Source organism: Rhamphochromis sp. 'chilingali', assembly GCF_963969265.1.
Source record: "Rhamphochromis sp. 'chilingali' genome assembly, chromosome: 18".
In the NCBI taxonomy this organism is placed as follows: Eukaryota; Metazoa; Chordata; class Actinopteri; order Cichliformes; family Cichlidae; genus Rhamphochromis; species Rhamphochromis sp. 'chilingali'.
In genome coordinates, this window is record NC_137945.1 from 17580675 (window position 1) to 17605298 (window position 24624).

A 24624-nucleotide genomic window follows, 5' to 3' on the forward strand; every position below is an offset into this window, starting at 1 on the left:
AGTACCTATAAGTGACATGATCTGTCCTTCAAGCAAAGTTATTCCACAAAGTGGGAAAAGTGTAACGCACAGTAAAACTAAATCATGCTGTATCTCTGCATCAGAGAGTTAAAAACTTCAACAGCATCAAAGAAATGCTCGGGAAACCAAATCAAACGCCCCTGCGCGTATAGCGTCAGCCCGTCTGAACTGTTTTCCTGCAGCAGCAGGACGAAACGAGTCAAAAATCACACTTTCAGCTACTTTATATTCTGGGTTTGGCTGCTTCTGTGCAATGTCTTCCATCTCTGGCAGGCAGACAAATTAGGATTTATGTGGCACAACAACAGGGTGCCTCTACTTCTCTTTCAATAGCCAAAAAATATGGAGCAAAGGAAAACATACTGCTTTATCGCCAACCAGATTGTTGTGAAGAAAGAAATGCAATGTTAGTACAATGCAAGAAAACTACAACACTAAAAGCATTAAAATAAGAAAGAAAAACGCAGGGTTAAGACAGCTGGCCTCCTTTTCATACCCAAAGACTACATCCGCCTTTATTTTAAGTTTATCCCCCTTAGGATATCCAGAAAAGAGTAGTTAGCACATTGGTGGTTAGCAAATCTAGAATAAAAATCAAGTATTTCTTCAAATTTATAAAACAATAAAATAAAGTAGTTTCTGATGGTGATAATGATAATAATAAAGCCACACTTTCGCCTGTGTGCTCCCTCATGACAGAGTGACAAAGTGTGACTCATGAGGCAGAACAGCCTTGTTAGGAAGGTAAAAGGTTTCTGTCTGGCACTGACACGGCACATCAGTGCTGAGGTAACTGACGTGGCCTTCATTAGACACACACACACACACAAATGGGCACAAACACACAAACACCATTCTTTCTTTTGAATTTTCAACATTTTCATTAAAAAGCTATTGAGCAAAGGACTGAGATTGCAGTTCATTTCACCGGATTAAAGTAAAATAAAAGTGACGGATGATTAAATAAACGGAACAGTAAACAAACCAGCCAGCAGAGCCTGAATTGAGTTTCACAAAGAAACCAGATGCGGGAAATCCAGTTTCTCAAAAGCTATAGCCATCAGGTCAAGCCAATCGCATGCCCTTTTTGGAAAACCAGAGATGGGTCAGAAGAAATATTACATGAAGGCACATATCTAATTATACTTTTCTGCTGTTAAAAAAAGGGAAGCAGTTAAAATGGGATGAAACCAGGAAGTGATTCAGAAAATGCTGAGTGATGGCTCATTGTCTGCCTTATCATCATGTATCAGAACACTGCAGTTATCATGGGAGCGATCCTCATTTTAAACCATGACTCACATTTGTGCATGTCTATCCCAAAGATGAAACCAAATAAAAATCGAAGCTTTTCATTGGGGGCTTTACTGGAAGCACAATACATCACTAATTCATTTTACTAACAAACAAAGGTTTTTGAAGGAGAATGTCAGCTGGAAAGCATCCAAATAAAACTGATTTTCCACATTCTTTTAGATAACCACATTAAAAATTTCATTTATTTCTCATTAAATGTCAGTAATATGTTTCTCCACTGCAAACTAAGTAATCAAGATTGGGATACAGCAATGAACTGATAGAAAGTAAGTCCAAAACTATTTGGATAATTCATTATTTCAGTTGTTTAGCAGCAAAAATTTTTACAGTTAGGTCTTACAGTTAATCACTCAGTCATCCATCCATTCATTAGTAGAAGTCGAAGCAAAGACCCAAAGATCTTCCTCCAACTGACCACCTCCCCTCTTAGGTCTACAGGGGGACACCAACGCGCTCCCAAGTCAGAGATATAATCTCTCAAGTGTGCTGGCTCTGTCCTGAGGTCTCTTCCTGGCAGGACAGACCCCAAACACCTCACCTAGGAAGTGCGGTGCCACAAGGCCCAGTCATCCAACCGACAGGAGGGGTTTGGTGCTATGTGGACCGAGGTGGAGCTCTTTGCCGTCCGATCCTCAGTTATTAAACCTGACTTCAAGTGAAACCTCAAATGCCTCTGACATAATTTAAGAGAGTCTGCTTGATGGGTTTTCACAGGCATGAAACCAAACAGAAGTCATTTTATGTATTTTTTACTGCTGTGTCTAAAACTCAGCATTATTTCAGTATCAGGCTGCTATCACACCTTTCCCTCCTAACACAGCATAATTATCTCACTTTTTTTTTGCATAAGTCAAAGGAGTCGAAAATATTAACCAGAAACAGACGAACCAAATAACACACAAGAGCAGTCATTATGTTTAATTTGTATCCTTACTTCGGATCAGGTGGCCCATCTGATAGCGGTTTCATTGACAGCTTGCAGAGCGAGCGAAAGACAAGAAAGGCATCTTTCTGGAGGATGTGGGAGAATTTAGCACCTGGCGGCTGGCCCGGTGCTGCTCCTGATTCCTGCAGACAAACCAGAGAAACAAAAATACTTTTAAAAAATGCCACTTTCACTCTTTATATCCTGTTGAGTGCTTAACATAAACTGTGTGTGATTATGAGCTTCCAAATCTATTAGATTTCTTTAACAGCAATCACTGAGGAGTGTAATCCTGCATAATTGGTCACATACAGCTGAATGGAAAAATTGTAAATACATAAGAATTGTAGAAAATAGCTATTTTAGCTTAATTTAAAAAAACAAAACAGGTATTCAAAGTGTGTGTGACATGTCTTTCATCATGCTTTTGATTCAAATAGGGTAACATAAAGGTTCACAGTCAAAGCTCTGATCATTTGCAGGTGATGTTAATTTGACATAAAGTAAGCAAGCTGCGTTTCCTGGTACCTGAGTGTCGTTGGATGAGACGGAGAGTCTGTCATCAGGCAGGGAGGGGGTGAAGCTGGCAGAAATAGGTGTGCCGGGGATGCCGTTGGCATGGACGTGCTCGCTGTCGCTACCCACAGTGCCCTCATCCTCCAGGGAGCTCTGGGTGCCCTCTGTTGCCGCTTCTGCAGGCTCTGACTCTGCTGGCTCCCCCTCGCCACCAGACTCCTTGGTGTCAGAGCACAGGTTTGCTGGGTCCAGGCAGTGGCCTGCAGGGTGGAGTTGAATCGACAGGGGTGATACACTAATCTGTAATATTTAAACACCTTAAAATGATCTACAAAAGGGACACAATTTGTTTTTTATGACGAGAAAAGCATTCTAGACTTAGTTTGACGACCTGACGAATTACAAAGAAAGAAGACAGCTCTGGAACATAACCGCCATCTTTCATCTGAGGTTAGCGAAGCAAAGAACTATTCTTCTGTGTGCTCAAAGAATTTTTTTAGGTTTTTAAGCTTTTACCCACAAAGAAAGAGCTCTTTGCTTTTCCCATACACCTCCACGAATGAGCCGCGGAAGTGTCGGGAGGAGAAATTATAAGATAACACTCTTCTAACTCGCTAAGTCTGGGGTAAGCTTTGCACAATGGCTGCAAATCTGCACAGGTTTTTGAGAATTTAAAGATCTCCTACTCCGACAGCAAACTGAAATCTACTTTCAGGAGTTGGCCTCAATAAAGAGCAGCTGGTTGCTGGTTTATTCTTCAGTCAGCCACTTTTTTCACGACGCAATTAGTCACTGCCTTTAAAAATAAAACACCGATTTAAGCAAACAAGCAACAAAGAAATCTTACCTCCTGCAACAGTATTGACCACCTCTTGCAGAATACTTTGGACTATTTCCTGGGCTTTCTCCTCATAGTTTGGAGTCTCCCTGTCCTCCTCCTCAGCTGCCTCTGCATGCTTCTGGGCTGCTGCACCTAAATAAAAACCATGTAAAGTCTGAGTGTACGCCTTGATACGTTGTACATGCAGTCCTGTGAAAAAGAAAGTTCTGTATAGAGTCTCGTGAAAAGCTAGAGGCTGGAAAAAATGGCTTTATTAGTCTTTCATGTTATTGTGGAAGAATTTTGGCCCACTCTTCTTAACAACATTGCTTCAGTTTCTGGAGGTTTGCAGGAATTTGTTTATGCACAGTTCTCTGAAGGTCTCACCATAGCATTTGAGTCAGGCTGAGGTCTGGACACCTTGATTCTTTTCTTCTTCTGTCATTTTGTTGTAGATTTGCTGCTGCACCCAAATTATAGCTTAGAGATCTTTTAAAACCGCGTGTGGAGTGCAGTAAAAGGGGCCAGCATGCAAAAAGTTACAATGTCACTAAAAAACATTTTTATTCTCCTCTTCAGATTCTACAGTAGTTCCCTCATTAAAGGAGCTTCTGCAACACTATCTGTAGTATCAAATATCTGCAACAGAAAACACTGGTTCTTGCAGTTTCTTTTTAATTATTACACCAAACTGCAAAGCATTTTAAGCACGAGGCTTTTACAGTTTGCATTCAAGGTGCTGTTTACTCTGGACAAGTTGATACAACTCAAACGACATGCCACGTGCTCTTGAACGTTACGCCGTGTGCCTGATATATTTAAAGCGACAGTTAAACAGCACTTAGCTGTGAGAGAGTTGATCGCTTTTAGTGGCCAAACATGGTGGCACAGGGAGAGATTAAACTTAAAAAACAAAAAAGCAAGATAATGGGTTCATAATCAGGGAAGAGATATTTTGTGATTGTCCGTGTCTACTGACAGAGAAAGAGAAAATGGAAAAAAAGGAAGAAACTCTGCGTGCAGCCTTACTTTCTGCCGCTGCAGTGGCTTGGTCTGCCTCGGTTTGTTCACTTTCAGCCACGCAGAACTCTGAACCGTTTTCTGGGTCTGGGTTCTCTCCCTTCTCCTCCTGCTCCCTCTGCTCCTCCTGCTCTTTGAGGGCAGACCTGCCGCTGCTCTCCGGGGCCGGTGTCGAGGGCGTCGATGGGGTGGACGGGGTGGTGATGCTGGGAGTCGGAGGGGTGAGGGGCCCGTTGGCCTCCCGTGTCGGACCCTTCACCGGCGAATGAATGTGGGTCTGGTGCTGGGCGGAGTCTGGCTCGGTGTGCTGAGTGACTGGGGAGTGCTGCCTGTGCCGCTCTCTCTCCAGCTGTTTTGCTTCTTGCAGCTGTAAGCAGGGGTGGGGCCCACACACACACGCACACACAGACAAAACAAAACAGCAAAGCACACATAGACAGACAAAGCATGCAAAGAACAGCAAAAGCATCATAGAAGACAGACGCATGCAACACACAGACACACAGAGGACAAAAAAAAGCAAAGGTTAAGCATATAAACAAACTCATCAACAATTACAAGTCTGATCAGCCTGTCTAGATTCCCTGAAGACTCACTGAGCCACAACACTCCCAGATGTCAAAGCAGAGAACAAAAGATGACTACAGATTGTAGTTGTAGTATACAAAAAAAAAGCAGTACAGTTTGCCAGCATACATCAGATGTGTGTTCATATGGAGATGCGTATGAAAATGCACGCACTGAGAAGAAAGACATGCCATTAAAAAAAACAGCAATCAGACAAACTTCGAGGAATCGGTTCATGCTGGCCCGTGTCAACGGGGTCTACTCTAACCCGCCGGTGCTGCAAAATATTTCTGGTGGAAAAACGGCTGTCCCGGCTGATGTGTCACAGCTGACATGTGCAACCGCTGCTTCTGACGGGGAGCGCCGCAAAGTGTTGCCATGCTTTAGCCGGGCAGGGCCCAGACCAAAAGTGGGTCATAAATCATTTGCACATGCTCATAATCTATTAAAAAAAAACATTACATGTTTGTGAAAGTTGTGCTGATTGCCTCCTGGAAAAGGCTTCTGAGAAAACAAAGAGATATTTAAGAAAAAAAAAAAAACAGTTTAACACTTCAGTGCTTGACAGCAAACACCGATCCGTACGAGGAAAAAAAATAACTACGAGCAGCGGCAAGAACAAGAACCCAGCGGTGCATTTTGCCATCTGAGCGTGCGTGTGATGATTTGCCGACAATAAAGGTTAAAAGGCAAATGACAGACTCAAGAGTCAAAGAGGAGAGGCGCAGCAGCTTGAAGGGGGGGACGTGGGTCACAGATGAAAATACAAACAGTGTGACACATTTACCAAACAATGTGATCTTTCGAGCTACGGCGACTCTCTTTCGAATTCAGAGCTTTAATTAGAAGAACAAATGAGCCAAAATGAATTTGTTTCAATGAATTAGCCTGTCTGTATCCATTACTAGCCATAAGACACAATTACACTATCAGTATTATTACATTCAATCATTTGACTATTACAAAGCAAACCAAAAACTGACTCCTCTCATTAAACTCGTTGCGTCTTACTCTCAAATCAACACTCTCGATAATTAAACCAGACTGCTGATCTTGTCGCATTAAATGTAATCGAATAGATTCAGTGACACGGCATTGCGAATGAAACGATTAGTATTGAATACGAGTGACGGTAGCGGGACAGGACGAAGGCGCCTCGACTGGGAGGTTTGGGCGAAGACAAACTAAGCTCATTATTTAAATGCCACCTCAGTCGGATAGTGTGATAGCTGTGATCACAGCGTGCAGAATACTTCTACACACAGACACACAAAGTGGATCTCCCTGTGCAGCAGCAGCAGCACTGGGCAGGCAGCGACAGCACAACAATAGGCCTCTGCCTCAAAGTCTGCCTCGTCTACCGACTCCTGCCTCGCATTTCTCCGTCTGACTCGGTATCAATGGCTCATTGTTCTGAAAGCCCTCTCAAGAAGCAAAGCATAAGAAAACTCGTCAGGAATGAGACGGGCGCAGCTGACCTGCTTGTACAGCGTTTACCGCGCCCAGGTGTGACTGTAAACTAAAATGTTAACTGGTGCGGGAGGAAAGCGAGATGATTTGTGGGCAAGTCAACAGAAGCCACAGCAAGCATACGGTGGAAGAAGTGCACAGCATACCTGCTCCTGTGCGGTGCAGGAGCAAAAAGGAGGAGAGAACGGATGAGTGCATGGATGGATGAGTGAGGGAAGGAAAAAAAAAAAAAAAAAAAGCTCTAATGCGCAAACACAGATGCACAGAGAAGAGTTTAGAAGAGGTCGGATCAGGCATGTCACGGCAGTCCTGCACGCTTTACCTGGCGGTCACGCTTTCTGGAGGCCAGAGACCAAGATAGCCTGTGATTTGTAAGCTATGTGTCCAAAAGGAAAGGAGGGAGGCAGGTGAGGAAGGGGGGAAAAAGTGTCATTCAAAAAGAAAAAGATGACATTAGAGCAAGCTTTTTTTGCCTTTTTTTCCTGAAGGCAATAACTAAAATGTCCCTCTGGACACAAAGCAAACAACAGATTTTAATTAAATCTGGTGGCTCGAGTAAACCAGTCACAGAAAGCAAAGACATTATTTCCAATCCACTCTGACTCCAGATTTGACTGCAGCATAGATTTGTTTAGGCTAGCGCTATAATTTATTTAATACTCATATTAGCTTCACTGGCTTTTATGCATTAGTGACAGCATCAGTGATTCAGACAGCCGCTCCAAAGATGAGCTGTCCATGGTGTCTCTACATAAACAGAATTCTGTGCGATTCGGTGTTTACAGAGGCTTCGAACATACTGCTTGGTTCTCCATGCGTGCGAAGATAACGTTGAGCATCTGTGTGAGCGTGGCCTTGGCTGTGGTCTGATTGATGAGGTTCTTGCTGGCCAGGTAGATGTTGTAACAGGTGCGGACGGCCTGCAGAACAGTACCCTCGTGGATTTCTATATGCTGAGACGTCACCGCTGTCAAGAGAGCCTGAAAGGAAAGACCAAAAACTACCATTAACTGCTGACGCAGGACGAGAAAAAGCCGAGAATCGCAGCTGCGCAAAAAACCAAAAGCCAAACACTGATGCAGTCAAGAACAGCTGGACGTTTCAGCATTCGAAATCTTAAATGCAAACACCTCTCAAAAGTATAGGGCTGTGCGATATGACCAAAATCTCATATCCCGATATAAGACATTTATCGTCCTGACAACGATATAAATCACAAAATCTTCTGTAAATTCTGTGAATCTCGGGCAGCTCGACTTGCGTAAAGTGTTTCCAGCTGGGCGTCGTGTACCTGGAGACGAATGTTTTAACCGATGCATGAAACTACACATTTTTAGGCAAAGGTTGTAACGGCCGCCGTTTTCTTTGTGAGTATTTATTACACGCCGTGCTGCGGGGAAAAGCCTGTTCTAACGTTTGAGTCTAAGGTTTATTTTTTAGCACCTGACGGCTCTTTTTTGCTTCTCATCCGTCAAAACTCTGCATACTCAATCACATGATTCAGTTTGTTTTGAAAAGTCTCAACAGGATCTTGAGCTTTATTGTGAAAGGTTTACGTGGAAAACAAACAAGCGGACAGCGGAGCCACGCGATGGTTTTACCATCGTTGTTGCTAACGACAACATGTAAAAACAGGCGCTTGTCCGTCTGTAGTGTGGTTATATTAAATATAAGAGAACGAGAGAACTTTAAGAAATTAATATAGCTACAGGTCACTACAGTAACCGTCAAAACGATGAAAAAATATTGCTGTAAACAGTTTATTTTGCAACACCACGAAACAAACGATAGCGTAATAGGAAACGATAGACGTTTGTATATCGTCATCCCATATATATCGTTATATTGAACAGCCCTACAAAAGTATGTCAGAAAATCTAGTTTATTGAACTTTTTCTGATGCACAAACTTCAAATAAGCTCATAACCTCACAGCTACGAGGGAGGAATCCCCGCCCACAGACCTAAATAGGGTCACTCACAGGTGTAAAAAAGGGGAGCAGCCATGAAGCTAAGTAGAAGTCTTTAAAACCAAAGTCACTGTGGCTTTGTCCATTTTTATATAGTCTATCAGGAGAACAACACAATACACCACAAAGCAGGGACAGCAAGTTATTAACAATAAATATAAAACAGATTCACAACTAATATTAAAACTTAAATAGTTGCCACTATCACTGACTTTGTCAGGTAAGTCTCCGAGATAAAATGAAAAAGTAATCGTATTTACAATATAATTACAGATTGTTTTTCAAATGACATACATATTAATAAGGTAAAATAATATTGTATTATTCAACAGTCCAGCAGGATTATCTGCTGCAGCCACAAACAGCAAGTGTTATTAAAGATTGCTGCAGATCAAAGCCACATAAAGACACAGATGTGGTCTTTTAAGGAATGACTGTCGGCTAATTAAATTCTCTAAAGTGTGTATTGAGCGTGTCTGCGACAAGCTGCGATATGTCAGAAGAGGGGGACGGCAGCACACCTTAATAATCTGTAGCTGCACGCCCTCGTCAGTCTGAGGTCCTTGAAAACAAGCGCAGATGGTCTCGATGATCCTGTCGATGAGCTTCTTGCCCGGAGCCGTGCTGTCCGGGGCGCTGCCCGTCAGGTGGCCATACGCTATCAGCTTCTAAAAGTCACACGAACATGCAGACGTAAACACACATATGCAAAAACACAACTAAACGACCTGGTAGCATGGAATTAAAAGAACTTATTTTTCTTCAAAGACATCCAAAGATACAGTAAAGGCAGAGCCCAGCACACAGTTCGCTGCCATAAAGTAACACTCGTGCAAGCACTCGGGGGCCTGCGGTGTGACTTGTCCCGCCACTGACCTGTAAACAGTCGAGCGAGGTGATGACGATGCGGGGACATTTGGATTGACATGCCAGCTCAAACGGCAAGAAGTACTTGTCGGCTTCAATGAAGTTGGTCTTTGATTTGATTGGCGGTAAAGTGCTGGAACCTGATTTGCCATCTCCACCCGGTGGACTGGGGAGGGAAGGAAAATAAATACATTTTAAAAAAGAGGAAGAAAGGGACAGAGACTGTGAGATAAACACTGTGGCTCCGCGGTCCCGTCTGTCATCTGGAGTCACAAGAAAAGAAACGGGGCATAAAAATCAACATGACACACTAACACTTTTGTTGACATCCAAGCCTGAAACAAACACGAAAAAGCGCCGGGGATGGCGTGCTTCACTATAAAGAACAACCTCTGCTTGCTCCACAGCTGAAGCAGGACATCAAACAAGCTAAACCAAAGAAGACCCTGTGCTTTATCCTGTTCCTGAGGGGGAAAATGAATAGTAAGAACAGATTTTATTACACTGAATTTAATGTAGTGCCTGGGGTAGTAATCCCAGAGGTTTTGTAATTCAAGCTTTGCCATGGGTCCATGCTGATAAAGCATCTCCTCCTGCACGACTGGTAACTGCACAGCTATTTTTTCGGAATTTTTAAAAGACCGGAGACAGCCTTAAAATATAGACCATCGCTTTCAGCAGCCATGTCTTTACAGCATCCCTAAGCGCTACCACCACACCCAGACTGCACAAGCTGGAAGAGGAGAAGAACAGAGAAAGGGAGGGAGACGGCTAGCGGTGGAGGGGGCTGCATTGTTTATGTCTTGGCAACGGAAAAAGGACGAGTTCAGCTCTTTTTTAGAGGGACGACCACGCCGAGCATAGAAGGGCACAATCAGAGACAGAGAAAGAAGCGAGGACGGATCGCTTGTACAAGAAGAGAAGAGGGAAAAAAAGGATTCAGAGCCAGTTAAAAACGAAAGAGGCATCAAGCAGCATGAATTCACCGGGAAAATGAGGGTGCTCAGAGAAGAGCAGAGGGAGAACGCTTAGAGCGCTGGAAAGGAATATAATATAAGTTGTCTGAAAGCAGCCGAGGAAATGGGTATTAATTACCACAAATTAAAGATGATTGGACAGGGAAGGAGCTACAAATATCGAGCATAAAAATGGAAAACATGAACCCGTTTACCAGGCTTACAGTCTTCTTCAAAAACATTGTGGACAACAACATTAAAATGATTAAAAAGATCTTTGCTATGATTCAGCAAGAGCATCCACTCTGTCAGCTTATTACTGGTCTGACCCAGTCTCAATTTCTCTCTCAGCTATTATGTTGTGGATCTGCAGGGAGCTCGTCTCCGCTGGTTTATCCCTGAACTCCCTGCTTAATGTCACCTGGCCTGCTCAGCCCTTTATTATAAGCCCAATGTCAGGCTCAGGCTGCTTATAAAACATAAACACTATAAAACTGAGTTCTAGTCAGACAGCACAGCCAGCACATCCTGCAGCTATGTTATTACATGGAACTGAATACTGCATTCAATTAAATGCTGAAGTCAAAGGTTCATCTTTATCTTGGAAACAAGCGCTTAAAAATCCTTACTGGAGCCATGTTTCCTTACAAGCTCTCAATCAGGTCACATGTGCTTTCATTAGCAGCTGCACTTTGCTTTTAATTTCATAGCTTTCAAAGCTTATCTAATTTCCTGGCAAAGAAAACAAAAAGAATGCATAGAATTTATCTTATTGTGTACTACTTCAGGACTTCAGGGCTGCCGGTTGGTCAAATCTGTCACCTTTGGACAGAACCAGAGCGTTTCCTCCATCTTTATCCTGAGCTAATCTCTACAAAGATACATCAGCATTTAAATAAGCACAGTTCTCAGACGAGGGAGAGAAAATCGGGTGCTGGAAGCTTTCAGTCTGTTTGCATTACATGCTGTGTTGGCCGATCATACAGCAGGCTTTGGCCTGTATGCAGGTAAACAGTCTGTGTTTTGGCAAATGCAATCCCCATTTTGCTTTTCACACCGACTCCAAACCAGTGTCCATTTCCTGATGACAATTTAACTTTGAGCTTTTTAAAAAAATTTATTGACATTCTTAAAGAAAGACCTGTGCACAAAACAGGAAGTGGTAAAGCGTCAGAATGCTGGCTGTTGTTTCTAGATGCTACGCCATATGGACAAAAGTATTAGGACACACCTCGTTGCCACAGGTTTATAAGAAAAACAAAACAAAACAAGCAATTCGCCATGCAGTCTGCCTTCACAAGCACTTGTAAAAGAATGGGTCGCTCTAAAGAGCGTAGCACTGTAACAGGATGCTACTGTTGCAACAAGGCAGTTTGTGCAATTTCTTTCCGACTAGTTCAACTGCAAGTGGTATTATTACAAAGTAGGGCTGCCACGATTAGTCGACTAGTCACGATTACGTCGACGACTGATTTAATAGTCGACGCGTCGTTTGAAGCTTTGTAAGATCACAAAAGGCGCAGGAATAAGTAGTAGGATTTAAGAGTGTAATAACGGACTGAAACAGAAGATGGCAGCACTGCATGTACAAGGATGCCAGCTGCCGTTAAACCCCGAAGAAGAAGAAGCTTTGTCCCAGAATTCATAGCGCAGCCCAGCTCAGTTTACAACGATGGCGGCAGCTAGTTAGTTTTAATATTACTCTTATTATTCTTTCTGGGTCACAAATTAAACGTTTAACATATTTTCAGGCGAGAATGTAGCTGTGTAAACCTCAAATAACTGCTCAGTTATTCAAGACACCACATATTTTCAAAAGCGCTCCGACGTTTTCGGAGATGTCTGTTACCCACTAGCTCGATAGCTAGCCGGGGGCAAGGCTCACTGGAGCCCGTGAGAACACCGGACTCCCGGCAAATCGTTTTCAAACCCACTGCTGTCTTTCGCTACTCAGGTTAAACATGATATATAAGTCACTTAGATAACTTCAAAATGTTATTGTTTGGCTTTTTTTAGTATTTTATTTGTTCCTGAGTAAATCGGTTTGGCTGAGATTAAAGTTATAGTTTTTACACAGCTGAATAAACGTCAAGCAGACAGCTGATTATCAGAAGTGTGAGATGCTGGGGAAAATACTCCGGTGTCCCGTTATATTTTAGATAGCAAGGAGTTTATTAACTTTCACCGAAACAATCTGCAAATTTCATTAAAATTTAATAAACTATCATCTTGTCTTTATTTTTAGTTAGCATATACCTTAAACACTTAAAGCTGTAAGCTAATGATAGTTATATAAGAGCAGATGCTGCTGGTGCAATAAGCTGTATGTTTTACGTCCAATGGATGCATGCTCTGATTAGTCGACTAATCGCAAAAATAATCGGTGACTAGTCGACTATCAAAATAATCCTTTGTGGCAGCCCTATTACAAACTGAAAGGCATTAGGAACACAGCAGCTCAAAGTTACAAAGCTGGGTCGCTGCGTGCTGAGACACATAAAAGTTGCCAACCCTTGCTGACTCTATACCGACAGAGCTCCAGTCCTCCTCTGACATTAACATCAGCACAAAAGCTGTGTACTGGGAGCTTCATAGCATGGGTTACCATGGCTGAGCAGCTGTAATTACAGTGTATGTTATCAAAGTATGGCAGATGGGTTTATTGGAAGACCAAAAGCTGGATCTAGTCTTGCAGATTAGTGCGTTATCGACGCTGTAATTTTTGGCAAGAATGCAATTTTAAAGACACTTACTTGAAACCAAGATACAGAACAAGTCCTGAGAATATTGGAAAGTTTCAATGTTTAGTGGTCCCAGAAAACTGAGAAAACCTAATTCATGTAAACTCATGTAAACTGTACCGAGTGCAGGTCACTTTGTAGAGCTTAAATGTTTGATCTTTCAGGCCTTTACGTGGTGTGGTAGTTAACTGATAAGAGCATTTTTTTAAGATTATGAAATGATTCTGGAATAATTTCCTAAAACACCATTAATGGTTTTCATACAACATGAGCTTTATGTGGCTGCTTTGTTTAAATATCACAGTGATTAGATTAGCCAGTAATGCTTAGTACCCGTTTCCTTAGCATATATTTAGCTATCGTAACAAGATTTGATTTTAAACAGTGATTTGAAATGTACTTAGTTAGACACTGCCCATGCCTACTATTGCAATTACATTACAGAATGAATGCACAGAGAAAACCTATTTAAACTGGGCTGCAGGCTCAACCAGGGTGTTTGTATTCATAAGTAGCAAAGCTAGAGTATTGCATCTATCCGAAAAGAGTTGTAAAGCACCTGAGGTGAAAACACAAGCAGCAATACTTCTGTGAGCCTGGTGCTGGCTGCACAGAATCCCTAACCTTAAAATTCAGATGAATTTTGAGTCACTGGTAAATCTAATTTGGAGAGAAGTGAGTGAAATAATAGGGAAGGATTGTGTGCGAAGGGGAAAATGATGAGGGACAGAAATGTAAGTGGGAAATAAAAATGAGCTGGCGTGAGGAAGAAAGGATGGGGAAGAGGCGAGGTGGCATTCATGCTACATTTCATTCCAAAGCCCATGATACTTCGAAGCCCATTCATGAGCACCCCACACATTCACACACACACACACACACAGGCATTAGGCAGAGCTTCATGAAGAAATCCATTAATGAGAAGGCAAGACACTGTTGGGAACAAGCCAGGCAGAGAGCCACAAACAAAAACACCAGAGACATGCACATGAACACCCACACACGCACACACACATACACAGTTTTAATCCCCTTTACGCGTCTGAACACAGGCAAAAGCAGCAGAAAGACTTGCAAGTGAGTCATGAATTTTACAGTGCCTGAACACGCAGGGAGTGACAAAACCCGTGAAATGACCTTTGCTGCCTTATTGTGTGACTCCATTCATCAACTGCTTACCTTAATTTTTCCGATTCTTCTTTGATTTCCTCTGAAAGACAGAAAAAAAAGTAACATGTTAAATAAGTCAAATATAGGAATCTGTGGACAGTATTTTACATATTTTTTAATATCTGAAAGCTCATATTATGCATGGCCAAAAGTTTCAAATGATCAGGTCAATTTATGCAGAAATAATCCCTCCAAACTGACATCTATGTGCAGCCACCAATTTCCTTCCCAGAGGAACTGTTGGCACCCTTCAATAAGGTTTTAGCTGGAGCCAAAGGAAAATTAATTAATTCTGGACAATAGATGTTTATGGTTTAGCAAATATTCATAAATGACAACAAAGTGTTTCAGTTTCACACCTCCCAAAGGCTGATTCAGAGTGAGGACCCCCCCTGCCTCCAAGCTACAATGCAGCTGCACACATCCAACATATCTGCAATCTTAGTGCATCAACATAGTAAATTTTCAAACACATCTGCATTCAAAAGATCTAAGTTGATGCTTTAAGTTGATGCGGTCACTGAACAGCTTGTTGGGGTGGGGTTCCGCCTGAATGCGCTTGTTTCGTCATGGTGATGGTCTTGTTTGCGTCCCTAACGGCAACTAGAGAGGAGACTGGTTTGTGTATTGCCTCAGCTGCAGCACTCAGTCCCCAAAATGTAATCATTATTCAGTGTGCGCCGTGTCCGTGAGCCAGGCCAACATTTGTGTTTATTTCACAGATCTCCAGGCTTGAAAGCAGTTGTATGAACTTGCTGAGCACTGACACAGAAGAGCAGGAAAATAAGAGAGGCAGACACACAGAGGGAGGGATGAGAGAGAGAGATGGAGAAGCTGAGACAGAAATAGAGCTAGAGAGAGCGGAAGAGAGGCCAATTGGTACTAGACATTAAAGGGAGCCTTCAATGAGGAAGCTTTTAAAAAACATAGTGTCAATCGTCCTCACAGAATTGCACGAGACTAGCGATGATTGGGAAAAACCCCAGTAATGAAATGACAGCTCAATTATTTCACTGCTGGAAGGCTAACGGGTCCTTTCAAAGAAATCCACTTGGTGAGAATATTTAGCTCTTAACACTGTGGAAGTAAATTAAAGCTGGTTTCAACCATGTTTGACTGCGCAACTCAGGAGAGGACGATTTTCCGAACTGTCTGATGCTAATTTATACATCCGTTTACATGCAGTCACAACCGGCCCACAGGACTTTTGTTCACATGGATTCAAATCTGACATAAGATCAAAGCAATGATCATCTTTTAACGTCTTTATTCTACAGCAGACAGAACAGGATCGTGACTGCTATGTCTAAATCATCTATTTAATAATTAATGAATAACAAGGCTGTGACAGTTTCCCCCATTCTCTTGATTCAGTTAAAAAGCATGATTGTAGAAGCTGAGCTGATACTAAGGCAGATATTTTCACTTATTAGCAACAGGACATCAGAGGATCTATCTCACCTTATGCCTAGCATCCATTTTTCAACATATATTTCTAGTATATGCTCTGAATATGAAACATGTAATCGGTAAACAAATGATATTTGACCTGAAATAGCGAGACAGAGATTAAGTATTAGTGTATGTTATCTGAATTGGTTACATAATTTCGAGGTTACATAGGAGTGGGAAATCATGTGTGCCTTCAGAGATAACGAATCATATTACAGTGATTATCATGATGTTGCTTAACAACAGACAGAAGACTGTAGATCAGCACATCTCTGAACAACATTTCTCTGCCACATATAAAACTGCATAGGAACGAGTCAAGAGACACAACAAAGAAACCCAAGAGTTCAAATCCATGGCCTCCATGCAGTCCCAAAGGATCCACTCCAGTATACCCAAGGAGGACCCGCACTATAGTGAGAAGGGGGTTTTAACATTGTGGCTGATTGAGCTATTCTTCCATACTTAGCCATCTTCACCTGGTTTGTTGTCACCCTGTGTGTGTTTGTGCAGGAGCTGTATGTAGCCCAACGCACAGTGTCAAAAAACAGGGTTCCTGCTGCTTTGTTTTAGATGCAAAAGTCTCAGATATTCTCAAACTGGTTTCTTGAGCATGAGCAATGAGTTCATTGTACTCCAATGCACTCCATAGCCACCAAATCTCAATCCAATAGAGGACCTCTGGGATGGGCTGGAACAGCAGATTCACATCATAGATGTGCAGCTGATAAATTTGCAACAACTGTGTGATGCTGTCATGTCGATATGGACCAAAATCTCTGAGGAATTCTTCCAGCACCCATGTTGAATCTGTGCCACAAAAGGATCAAGGCAGTTCTCAAGGCCAACATGGTACTAGCAAGGTGTGCCGAATTAGGTGTCGATTGCCGACCAATTGTTTAGGGCTGAAACAATTAGTCGGCATAATCGATGACGCCCATAAATAAAATTCTCAACGCGTCATATGTGCTTTTGTAACTGCATTACACTACAGGAAGCTATGGTGGCAGTATCGCCTATATCGCCTGCCAAGACTTTACAAGAACGAAGAAGAACTTAGTTCGCAAATGGCAAAACAGGAGGAGGGAAGAAAATGGAAAGCATTTCACAGAAAACAATAAAGTTTGTGCAACGCAGAGCTTTCCTTCCACGACAGCACTACTGCAGTGCACGAGCATTTGAGACGCTGGCACCCTGAAGCTGTAATATCAACTCTGAATGGGTCAGTTTTAGAGTTAGAGTTAAGTTAGTGTGTCGCATTGATACCTCGTTTAGTGAACACCATTTCAATTTTGACCAAACCTTGACCAATTAGCTCTTAAGAAATAGTCTCCAAAGTGAATAATCATTAACGTCCGATCTTTCAGATTTCTATCCCTTCAGTTTAACAGGAAAAAAGCAAACGTGATAGAAAAAGACCCAGTCAAACATCAGTGCTACATCACTGCAGGCACTGCATGTTACCATGAAAGAAAACGTGGTGTAAAATTGCATCTCTCCTGCTCTGCTTACTGTCGGTATTGCATGACACTAAAATTCCAATAAGTCTCTAGAGGCCTCTATTATGGGATGTGTGAAACTATAATCGTGCTGACCCCTGGCTATTCCACTATCAACATTAGCTTCACGTCAAGCAATTACTTGGATTGCTATCAGATTTATGCAAATGCACAGAGAAGTCAAACAAGCAGCCAGTACAAAACCAGTCATTTTGACAGGAGGGGTGGGGACTGTCACGTTGACTGTGTAAGTAAGCATCAAGTAATTAGCTCCGTGCATCGATGAGAAACTGTCACCTCGGGATTTGAACACTGAAACCATAGCAACAGTGGCTGGTGGTAATAATGATAAGGAGGAACAGTGCTGGACACTCCTAGGATTGGACAGACATGAGATGGATGTTAAAGTTATGGAAAATTATGGCCGCTTTGCCAGTCGTGGGTTTCAAAGCAAAACATATGCAGAGTTGTGAGGCAAAGCAGGAAGTGGGCAAAGATGAGAGAGTAGCATTAACACACACAGAACCCTAGACACTTATTAATTTGTCTCCACTTTTACTAACTGAGTCATGATGTAATGGTTTCCTTCCTTGGATACTGAGCTGAATTACGTTGCTATATAAAAGCCAAAACACTGCACTTGTCACAAACAAGACAAGGAAGCACAAATGAGCTATCAAAGTGTGATCTGTGGTCTCAATCAGAAAACTCACAGGCACACTTTTGGCCAGAAGACACGAGTAAAAAGTTCAATGTAGTGGAAGAAATGAAGAAAAGCACAGGCCAGAAAACAGCCAAAGGGTCCAATCTAGACCCAATGGATGGCTTCGCAAAGTGTGAAAACTGCAGGGTAGGAGGGCATCATTTTAAACTTTCCACTTCATTTAAAATTAAAGTTATTATGAGAGTGCTTATCTGATCTTTCGGTTTCCCTGCCAGTTTTACAGCCTTCTTACCGACAAGGAAACCAGCCCCACCCCGCAGAAGAACACTAGTGTTTCTATGATGACAGAAGATAAAGAGCTGTTTGAACAGTATGCCTTAACAGCTTTATATTCTTACTTAGCAGAGGAAATTTTTTAATCAGTGTAAACATATTTAGGATGTTTTGGGTTTTGTTTTTGTAGCAAAATAAAGAAAAAAGAAAAGAAAAAGATTACTGGTTATTTAATGGTTTGAATGGTCTATCCCACTAGAGATCAAACTGGGCTGTAATTGTCCAATAAACCAAACTATCTAAAGGAGCCTTCCCACATAGGATATCTCCAAACTTTAGTTTGCTATCACAAGCTGATAGAAGTCAACCCTTTGTGATTTATTTACCAAGCCTCATTCTTGATTTACGATATCTTCAAGGTCAGCAACAAAGAAACCAAGGTGTACCAAGGTATTTAGTGTTAGTGCTGCATAACTAAAGCTTTCTGCACACTTGTTTGTGGTATAAAAGAGGAAATAACAGGAGAAGAGAGTAAGACCTCCTCCACACAGCTGTCACATGGGGTGACAGTGATGCAGATGAAGCCAATTGGCTCACTGCTTTTCAGTCCGATGAGCACACTTGGAAAAGAGCAGGGGTCCACTGAAGGGGCTTTTGTGGGCCAGCTGATAAAACTTGGAAACTTTGTAACTAAAACTTCAAAAATCAGACTGCCCCATAGGCAGAGATTTCTCAAAATGAACAAAAATCCCAATAAAGTTGGCTCATTTGTCTAAAGTCACAAAATAGAACTAGTAGAAACATTATCAATGAAAATCAATTGTTTCAACTTCTTTCTTACTTACAGGGTTGATTTTGCTGTGCCAGGATTACAGCTAAATGACTGGCGGACAGGAAACTGCTCCGATTAATCCATAACAGGTGTCTTAATGCATCTGTTATAGGTCTCTTATAGCTTACATACACTCACAAGATACATTACAGGGAGCCATCCTGCTCATCAGCCATCGCCCACATCACAAAGCAACAAAAAGTCTTTGAAAGCTCCCCCAACTTTCTGTCTCTTCACTCTTACCCTGACTTTGACCCAGATCCTAACACTACGACTTAAATGAGCAATAATGTCTGCACATCCAATCTGACCCCCTTGGAGAGAGTCTTTTTAGGCCTGCAGTACACGTTTCTTTCATCATCCAAGGACAAGTGGGTCAACTACGTATAGAACTATGTCTTTCTCTGGTGTATAATCACACAGGACTACTTCTTAAAATGAGACGCTAGTTGTTAGATTGAGCACCTGTGTTCACACACTCCAGCTAACCCTGCCAGTCCTATAAAAAGTTTAGCCTAGATACTTTAGGGCGAGCCCACATACCCTGAGGCTGTCATTTACTGAAGTGCCCCCTTCCCAATAAAACCGTCTCTAAGCTGCAGAGAGGGTCAGTAAAAAGCTGGCTAATCATTGCTCCACTCTGCTCTGGAGTGAATGCAGTCTCCACACCTGTATAAAGGCAAGAGTGGGTAGAGTGCAGCCTCTGAGTGCTGGCAAGACTACAAAATGGGCATTTATTAATACTTTCAAGCACATAGACACAGACACACACATTCTAGTCAAGTACCTCCCCACAATAAAATCATACTGTAGCACCTGCTATATTAACAGCCTCCTGATGGGTAAGTAAAAAACCTAAACAAAAACTTCCTCATATTTAGAAAACATTCACTTCTGCAACCCCAACTAGCTTATGTATCACAACACCTATGCAAGCTGCTGAGTCAGCGCCACCAAATATCACAATGTGATTTATATCTCACTCATAACTGCTTTAACCGTTTTTATTTACGTTTCGGAGCGGATCACGGCTTCTTTTTGCTCGCGTCCCTGCCTGTGAACTAAAGTCTGCTATGTGACACCTACACATGAAGGCCGCCTGTGAAAAATTCATGAGATGATGACATCGTGAAGAGACCCGAGCTTCAGTGCCTCAGCCTGAAGCCAGCTCACACAAAACAACCAAATCCCACCCCTGACAGCATGACAGCACTACTAAAACAATGCACTTATCTGAAAAGAGCACGTAAGGCACGGTGATTTGATATTAGGGTGTGAGCCATACACAACACAGATATAACAGTATGAGCAACTAACAGCCAATAATCTGACAGATGAAAGCACAAAAACCTCATATGTGTAAGAGACAGTGCCTGACTGAGATGCTAGGATAAGCACAGCCTGATGTGAAGAGAGAGACACCAACATCACACTCAATCGCTGAACCTGACAGTGAACCGAGACAGGTTCCTGTAGTGCTTTATATAATATGTGTTTCACAGTGGCTTATCAGTGATCCCCTTCAATCACACTTACACTGAGCTACAGCAAAAGCTGATCATGGCTTAGATATGTACACAACAGTGTAGTTAGCCACTTAGCATTCCAATAGGCAGCCATAGTAGATAAGGCTGATGAATCAGCACGGGAAGTATTTGGAAGCCCTGAGCAAAAGGTTAGCAGTGGGATTGTGGGAGGGTTGCCAGTTTAAAACCAGGAGAGAAGAAAATGTAGCAATGACTGAATGAGAAATATGCTGTTGACCACTACAGTTCACAGCCCGTTCCTCAAAAAGGAGTGTTTGTGTTCTGAGATTGTAAACAGCGTTGATAAAAGATGTGCTTGAATATTCATGGAAGTCTGTACCGAGGCTAAGAGTGTACTACATTTACGAGACGCCCCGGCTACACGTGGTGATGAATTGTAGAAAACGCCAAGTCTGCTAGCACGAGCAGAACAACAGCCTGCTTTCATCATACGTACAACACATCAAACACCTGCTTCAAAACAACCTGCTCCCTCTCGTCTCCCACTGCTGCCGGGAGCTACTTCCAGACTAAGTTGAGTCTCCCCCCTTCCCGTGCGCCACCCTGCCCGAGTGCCATGACGAAGCATTCCTCAGCCTCAGCAGCAATCTGCGAGTAGCCACAGGAATAAGTCGGCAGGACCGTAAACCCTGGAGTCACACATCCTAAGGCCTCCTCATGTGTGTTTATGCATGTCGTTGGTTACTTTTGCTGCAAGTAGACATGGTGACGAGAATCGGACAAGTTTTCACTTATTTCTCTACATTAAATCTAAACAGGGCTAAAAGGCTGTAAGGCAATGAAGCTGCCCATCTCGAGAAGGTCAAGTACCAACCTAGTGTCAGAAGGAAAAGGGGTGCAGCAGGTGGTGCAAACAAAGTGCACACAAAAACTTTTGGCGCCTCAGTAAACTCGCAAATGGTCGATTTCTGTTTGCCAGTTTAGCTTTACTGCTATGCAAATCGATAGGTGTTTCTCTATTTTTCTGTCTCAGTGAGACCAAATGAAAAATTTTGTTAGGATATGTTTGACATTTGCGTTTTGCTACTACCAGTAAACTCTACATGGACATCTGTGAGAGAAGGCTTGGAGCAAAAATAAACAGAAATAAAACTGTAACCCATCCAGGGTGCAATTCTTCTCCGAAATGTTGCAGTACGGTTGTCTTGTTGCAGGATTCGCTCATTATCACTGACGCCAACAACAGTGTGCACAGCAGGTAGATGCACTCAATGGCAGCCCTGAGAGGATGCGTTCACCTGGGCAAATATATCTTAGCTGACTAAAGCTGCTGGATCAACACTAATTCAATAAGTAGACATTTTTAGCCAGCGTAAAGTTCATGCGCGGAATAACAATCAAATGCAATCAAAAACGCGCATGCGCCCACACTAGAAGAAGAAAGAAAAAGAAAAAAAATCTCACGAGACCTCTAACATTTCATCAATTAAGACACAGCAGCGCATGCACACGGCTGCTACACTGGTGGGAGGGAGAGAGATAAACAGGCAGCTCTCTGGAGATGCTCCGCAACACGTCACAAGACAAGCAGCTAGAAAACAGCTCGCTGGGAGGGGACACTGGGTTCAGACACAGAGGGAGGAGAGAAAAGGGAGAAAGCGAGAGGAAGCAGAGGCAAGGACGAGGCTATTTTCCAAAGAAAATAAGCTTAATAAACCTGCCTTTTTATTAGCTCTATGATTATGGGGTTGGGTTTTTGTATGTGCAATAGAAGCATTGTGTTGCTGTTTTTGTGAAGCTGCCACCACAGTGCAGGCGGACAGTAATCATTTCTAGACTGTAATCAGACATGTTTTTGATCATCTATAACACAGAAGAAATAAGACATAAGAAAGAGAGACAATGTGAAGGATTTCACTGCAGCCTGATCAATTCCTGGACCTTGGATGAGTAAAAAAAAAAAAAAAAAAAAAAATCTCCACTATGATAACACAACACTTCTTCACAATGGGACCGCAGCAATCGCTACCAATGCACATGCATATACATATGCAAGAGGTTAGAGGTTAATTTCTGACTCAGTTTCCATCACCTGAGAAAGGAGCTGGAGAGCGACAAAGGGCATCCGCCTTCTGCAGCACTATTTCCATTTCAAAGACTTTAGAGCCCATCTGCATTTGGCATGGATCCTGCGGTTGGCACTAACCGCACCATACGCAATGATCAGCGAACATTCATTTTAGTCAGACTGCTTTTACCCCAAAAACAATCATGATCACAGTGAAACACTACAACCCGGTATCCAGACTGTCAGGATTGGATCTCAGGTACACTCAATAATCAACAAAAGGCATTTAAGCCTAATTTTTAAGCCAATATCCACACACAAGACAGAGGCTCACACTAATGCACTACATTTGACCAATCTGAGAATAAACTGTTGTTGTAGGCAAACATGGCGTAGCTGCGATCACCGAAGAAAGCCTGAGAAAAATCAGACCTCTGACATTTCTGCTGTTCACGATGAAAGAAAAGGTTGCACAGCGGTAATTACATTCGGTGTGGAAGAAGGAACGACTGTCAGAGGTTGTCTGGGCTACCTAATCACATGTGCACTCATGCGTTTGGGCATGCGTGCTTTACATTTCCGTGTGCATGTGTGTGTCCCACCAGCCCACTCACTCGCACTTGCATAAGCCCTTCTAATCACCAGTCTCACTCCCATGGCTGAATCAAGGCTCTAATTTTGTAGCCAAAAAGTCCCAAAGCGCTCTGCCTCCACAAGGTCTCGATTACTCAGCTGTTGGCTTTGTTATTAAAATTAATGCATCTTTAATAATTCCACTGTGGTTGGACACATTATGTAGCATTCTTCTATCTATTGGTATGAAATACAACCGCTTTTCTTTTAAAACCGGGTTATTATCAGCGTGCAGGCTACAGAATCTGGAGACAAACACTAAGCCTAGGGAAGGTAAATACAAGTCATTTTTGTAAGTGCACCTGTCGTCTTCTACCTGCCCTGCCATGTTTAGGGGAACTTTACACTCACAAGCACTGTGTGATACTTCATTATTACAGTGATACTGTTAGTATTATGGCAGAAGTTGGACATTTGTTAAAAAGAGAAGTTTAAAATTCCCCTCTGACATCACCTGACATTTGAGAGCTGGCACAAGGACACAAGTTGTTAACTTGTATTGTGCACTACTACTGTATCTGCACCATTTTGTACCATTTGTAGTGCAGTTTAATACAACTGTCCCTTTACATCACTCAGAAAGTGCTAGCTTGTGAGCTAGACTAACCATCAACAATGACTATGTTTCATTCCTGTCACTTCAAGACGAGCTCCATCTGCACCACACACCTGCCCTGAGCTTTACTGTTTGCTAGCAACAGCAAGCTCAGCTAGCAAAATTTATCCACAGACAGTCCATTATTAGAAATACTGGAGTTCTACTGATTTTACTCTATTAGTTATCCACACAAAGGCAATTTTATTTGCCAAGCAATTAAACGATAAATTCTCCAAAATACACCGCCACCACAGAGGCCCTTTTGCAGGGTCTCGAATCAGCAGCGGTGAAGCACAAACCTGCTAGCAGCAGCAGTTGCTGTGTCTGCCTCTACCTTTTGCCGTGCCCAAACTTTTAGCCTCAGTAAAAATTTGATGGTTGAATTGTTTTAAAAACTAAATAAATAAACTCCCTATATACACACAACTGTCATGAAAGCATGAGTTAGATACAGAAAGCAAAGGTGTTTTTTGTACCAGGCCGCACATATTTCTATTTCTGCTTATGGAGTCGGTTTCAAGTAGCCATGAGAGTATGAGTTGAATTCACTTTGTTACCACTTTGTTAAAGCTCATCCAGTTCATCCAGTTCAGGGACCTTTGTTCCACAGCATGTTCCCAATCAATCTCTACAGTCTCTACTATGTGACTACTGAAGTATTGACAGCTCTACAAGCTCAGAATACCATAATATTCATTACATTCTGATCTAAATTAAGACTCAGATTAATACACGGCTCAAATTGCAGACTTTCACAAT

At 42.3% G+C, this 24624-nt stretch overlaps 1 protein-coding gene across 2 annotated transcripts in view; it reads right to left on the minus strand.

Annotated features, from left to right (window-relative positions):
* arfgef1 (ADP-ribosylation factor guanine nucleotide-exchange factor 1 (brefeldin A-inhibited)) overlaps positions 1–24624 on the minus strand; it is a 53953-nt gene that overhangs the window by 23489 nt on the left and 5840 nt on the right. The window contains exons 2-10 of one of the 2 annotated variants that reach the window (XM_080864292.1): positions 14369–14399; positions 9502–9658; positions 9147–9293; positions 7457–7636; positions 6979–7032; positions 4629–4986; positions 3627–3752; positions 2792–3039; positions 2273–2406 (exon numbers count right to left, since the gene is read on the minus strand). In XM_080864292.1, the coding sequence (XP_080720418.1) occupies positions 2273–2406; positions 2792–3039; positions 3627–3752; positions 4629–4986; positions 6979–7032; positions 7457–7636; positions 9147–9293; positions 9502–9658; positions 14369–14399 (1435 nt within the window). The remainder of the gene's footprint in view (positions 1–2272; positions 2407–2791; positions 3040–3626; positions 3753–4628; positions 4987–6978; positions 7033–7456; positions 7637–9146; positions 9294–9501; positions 9659–14368; positions 14400–24624) is intronic. The other variant, XM_080864293.1, reaches the window with a different exon arrangement.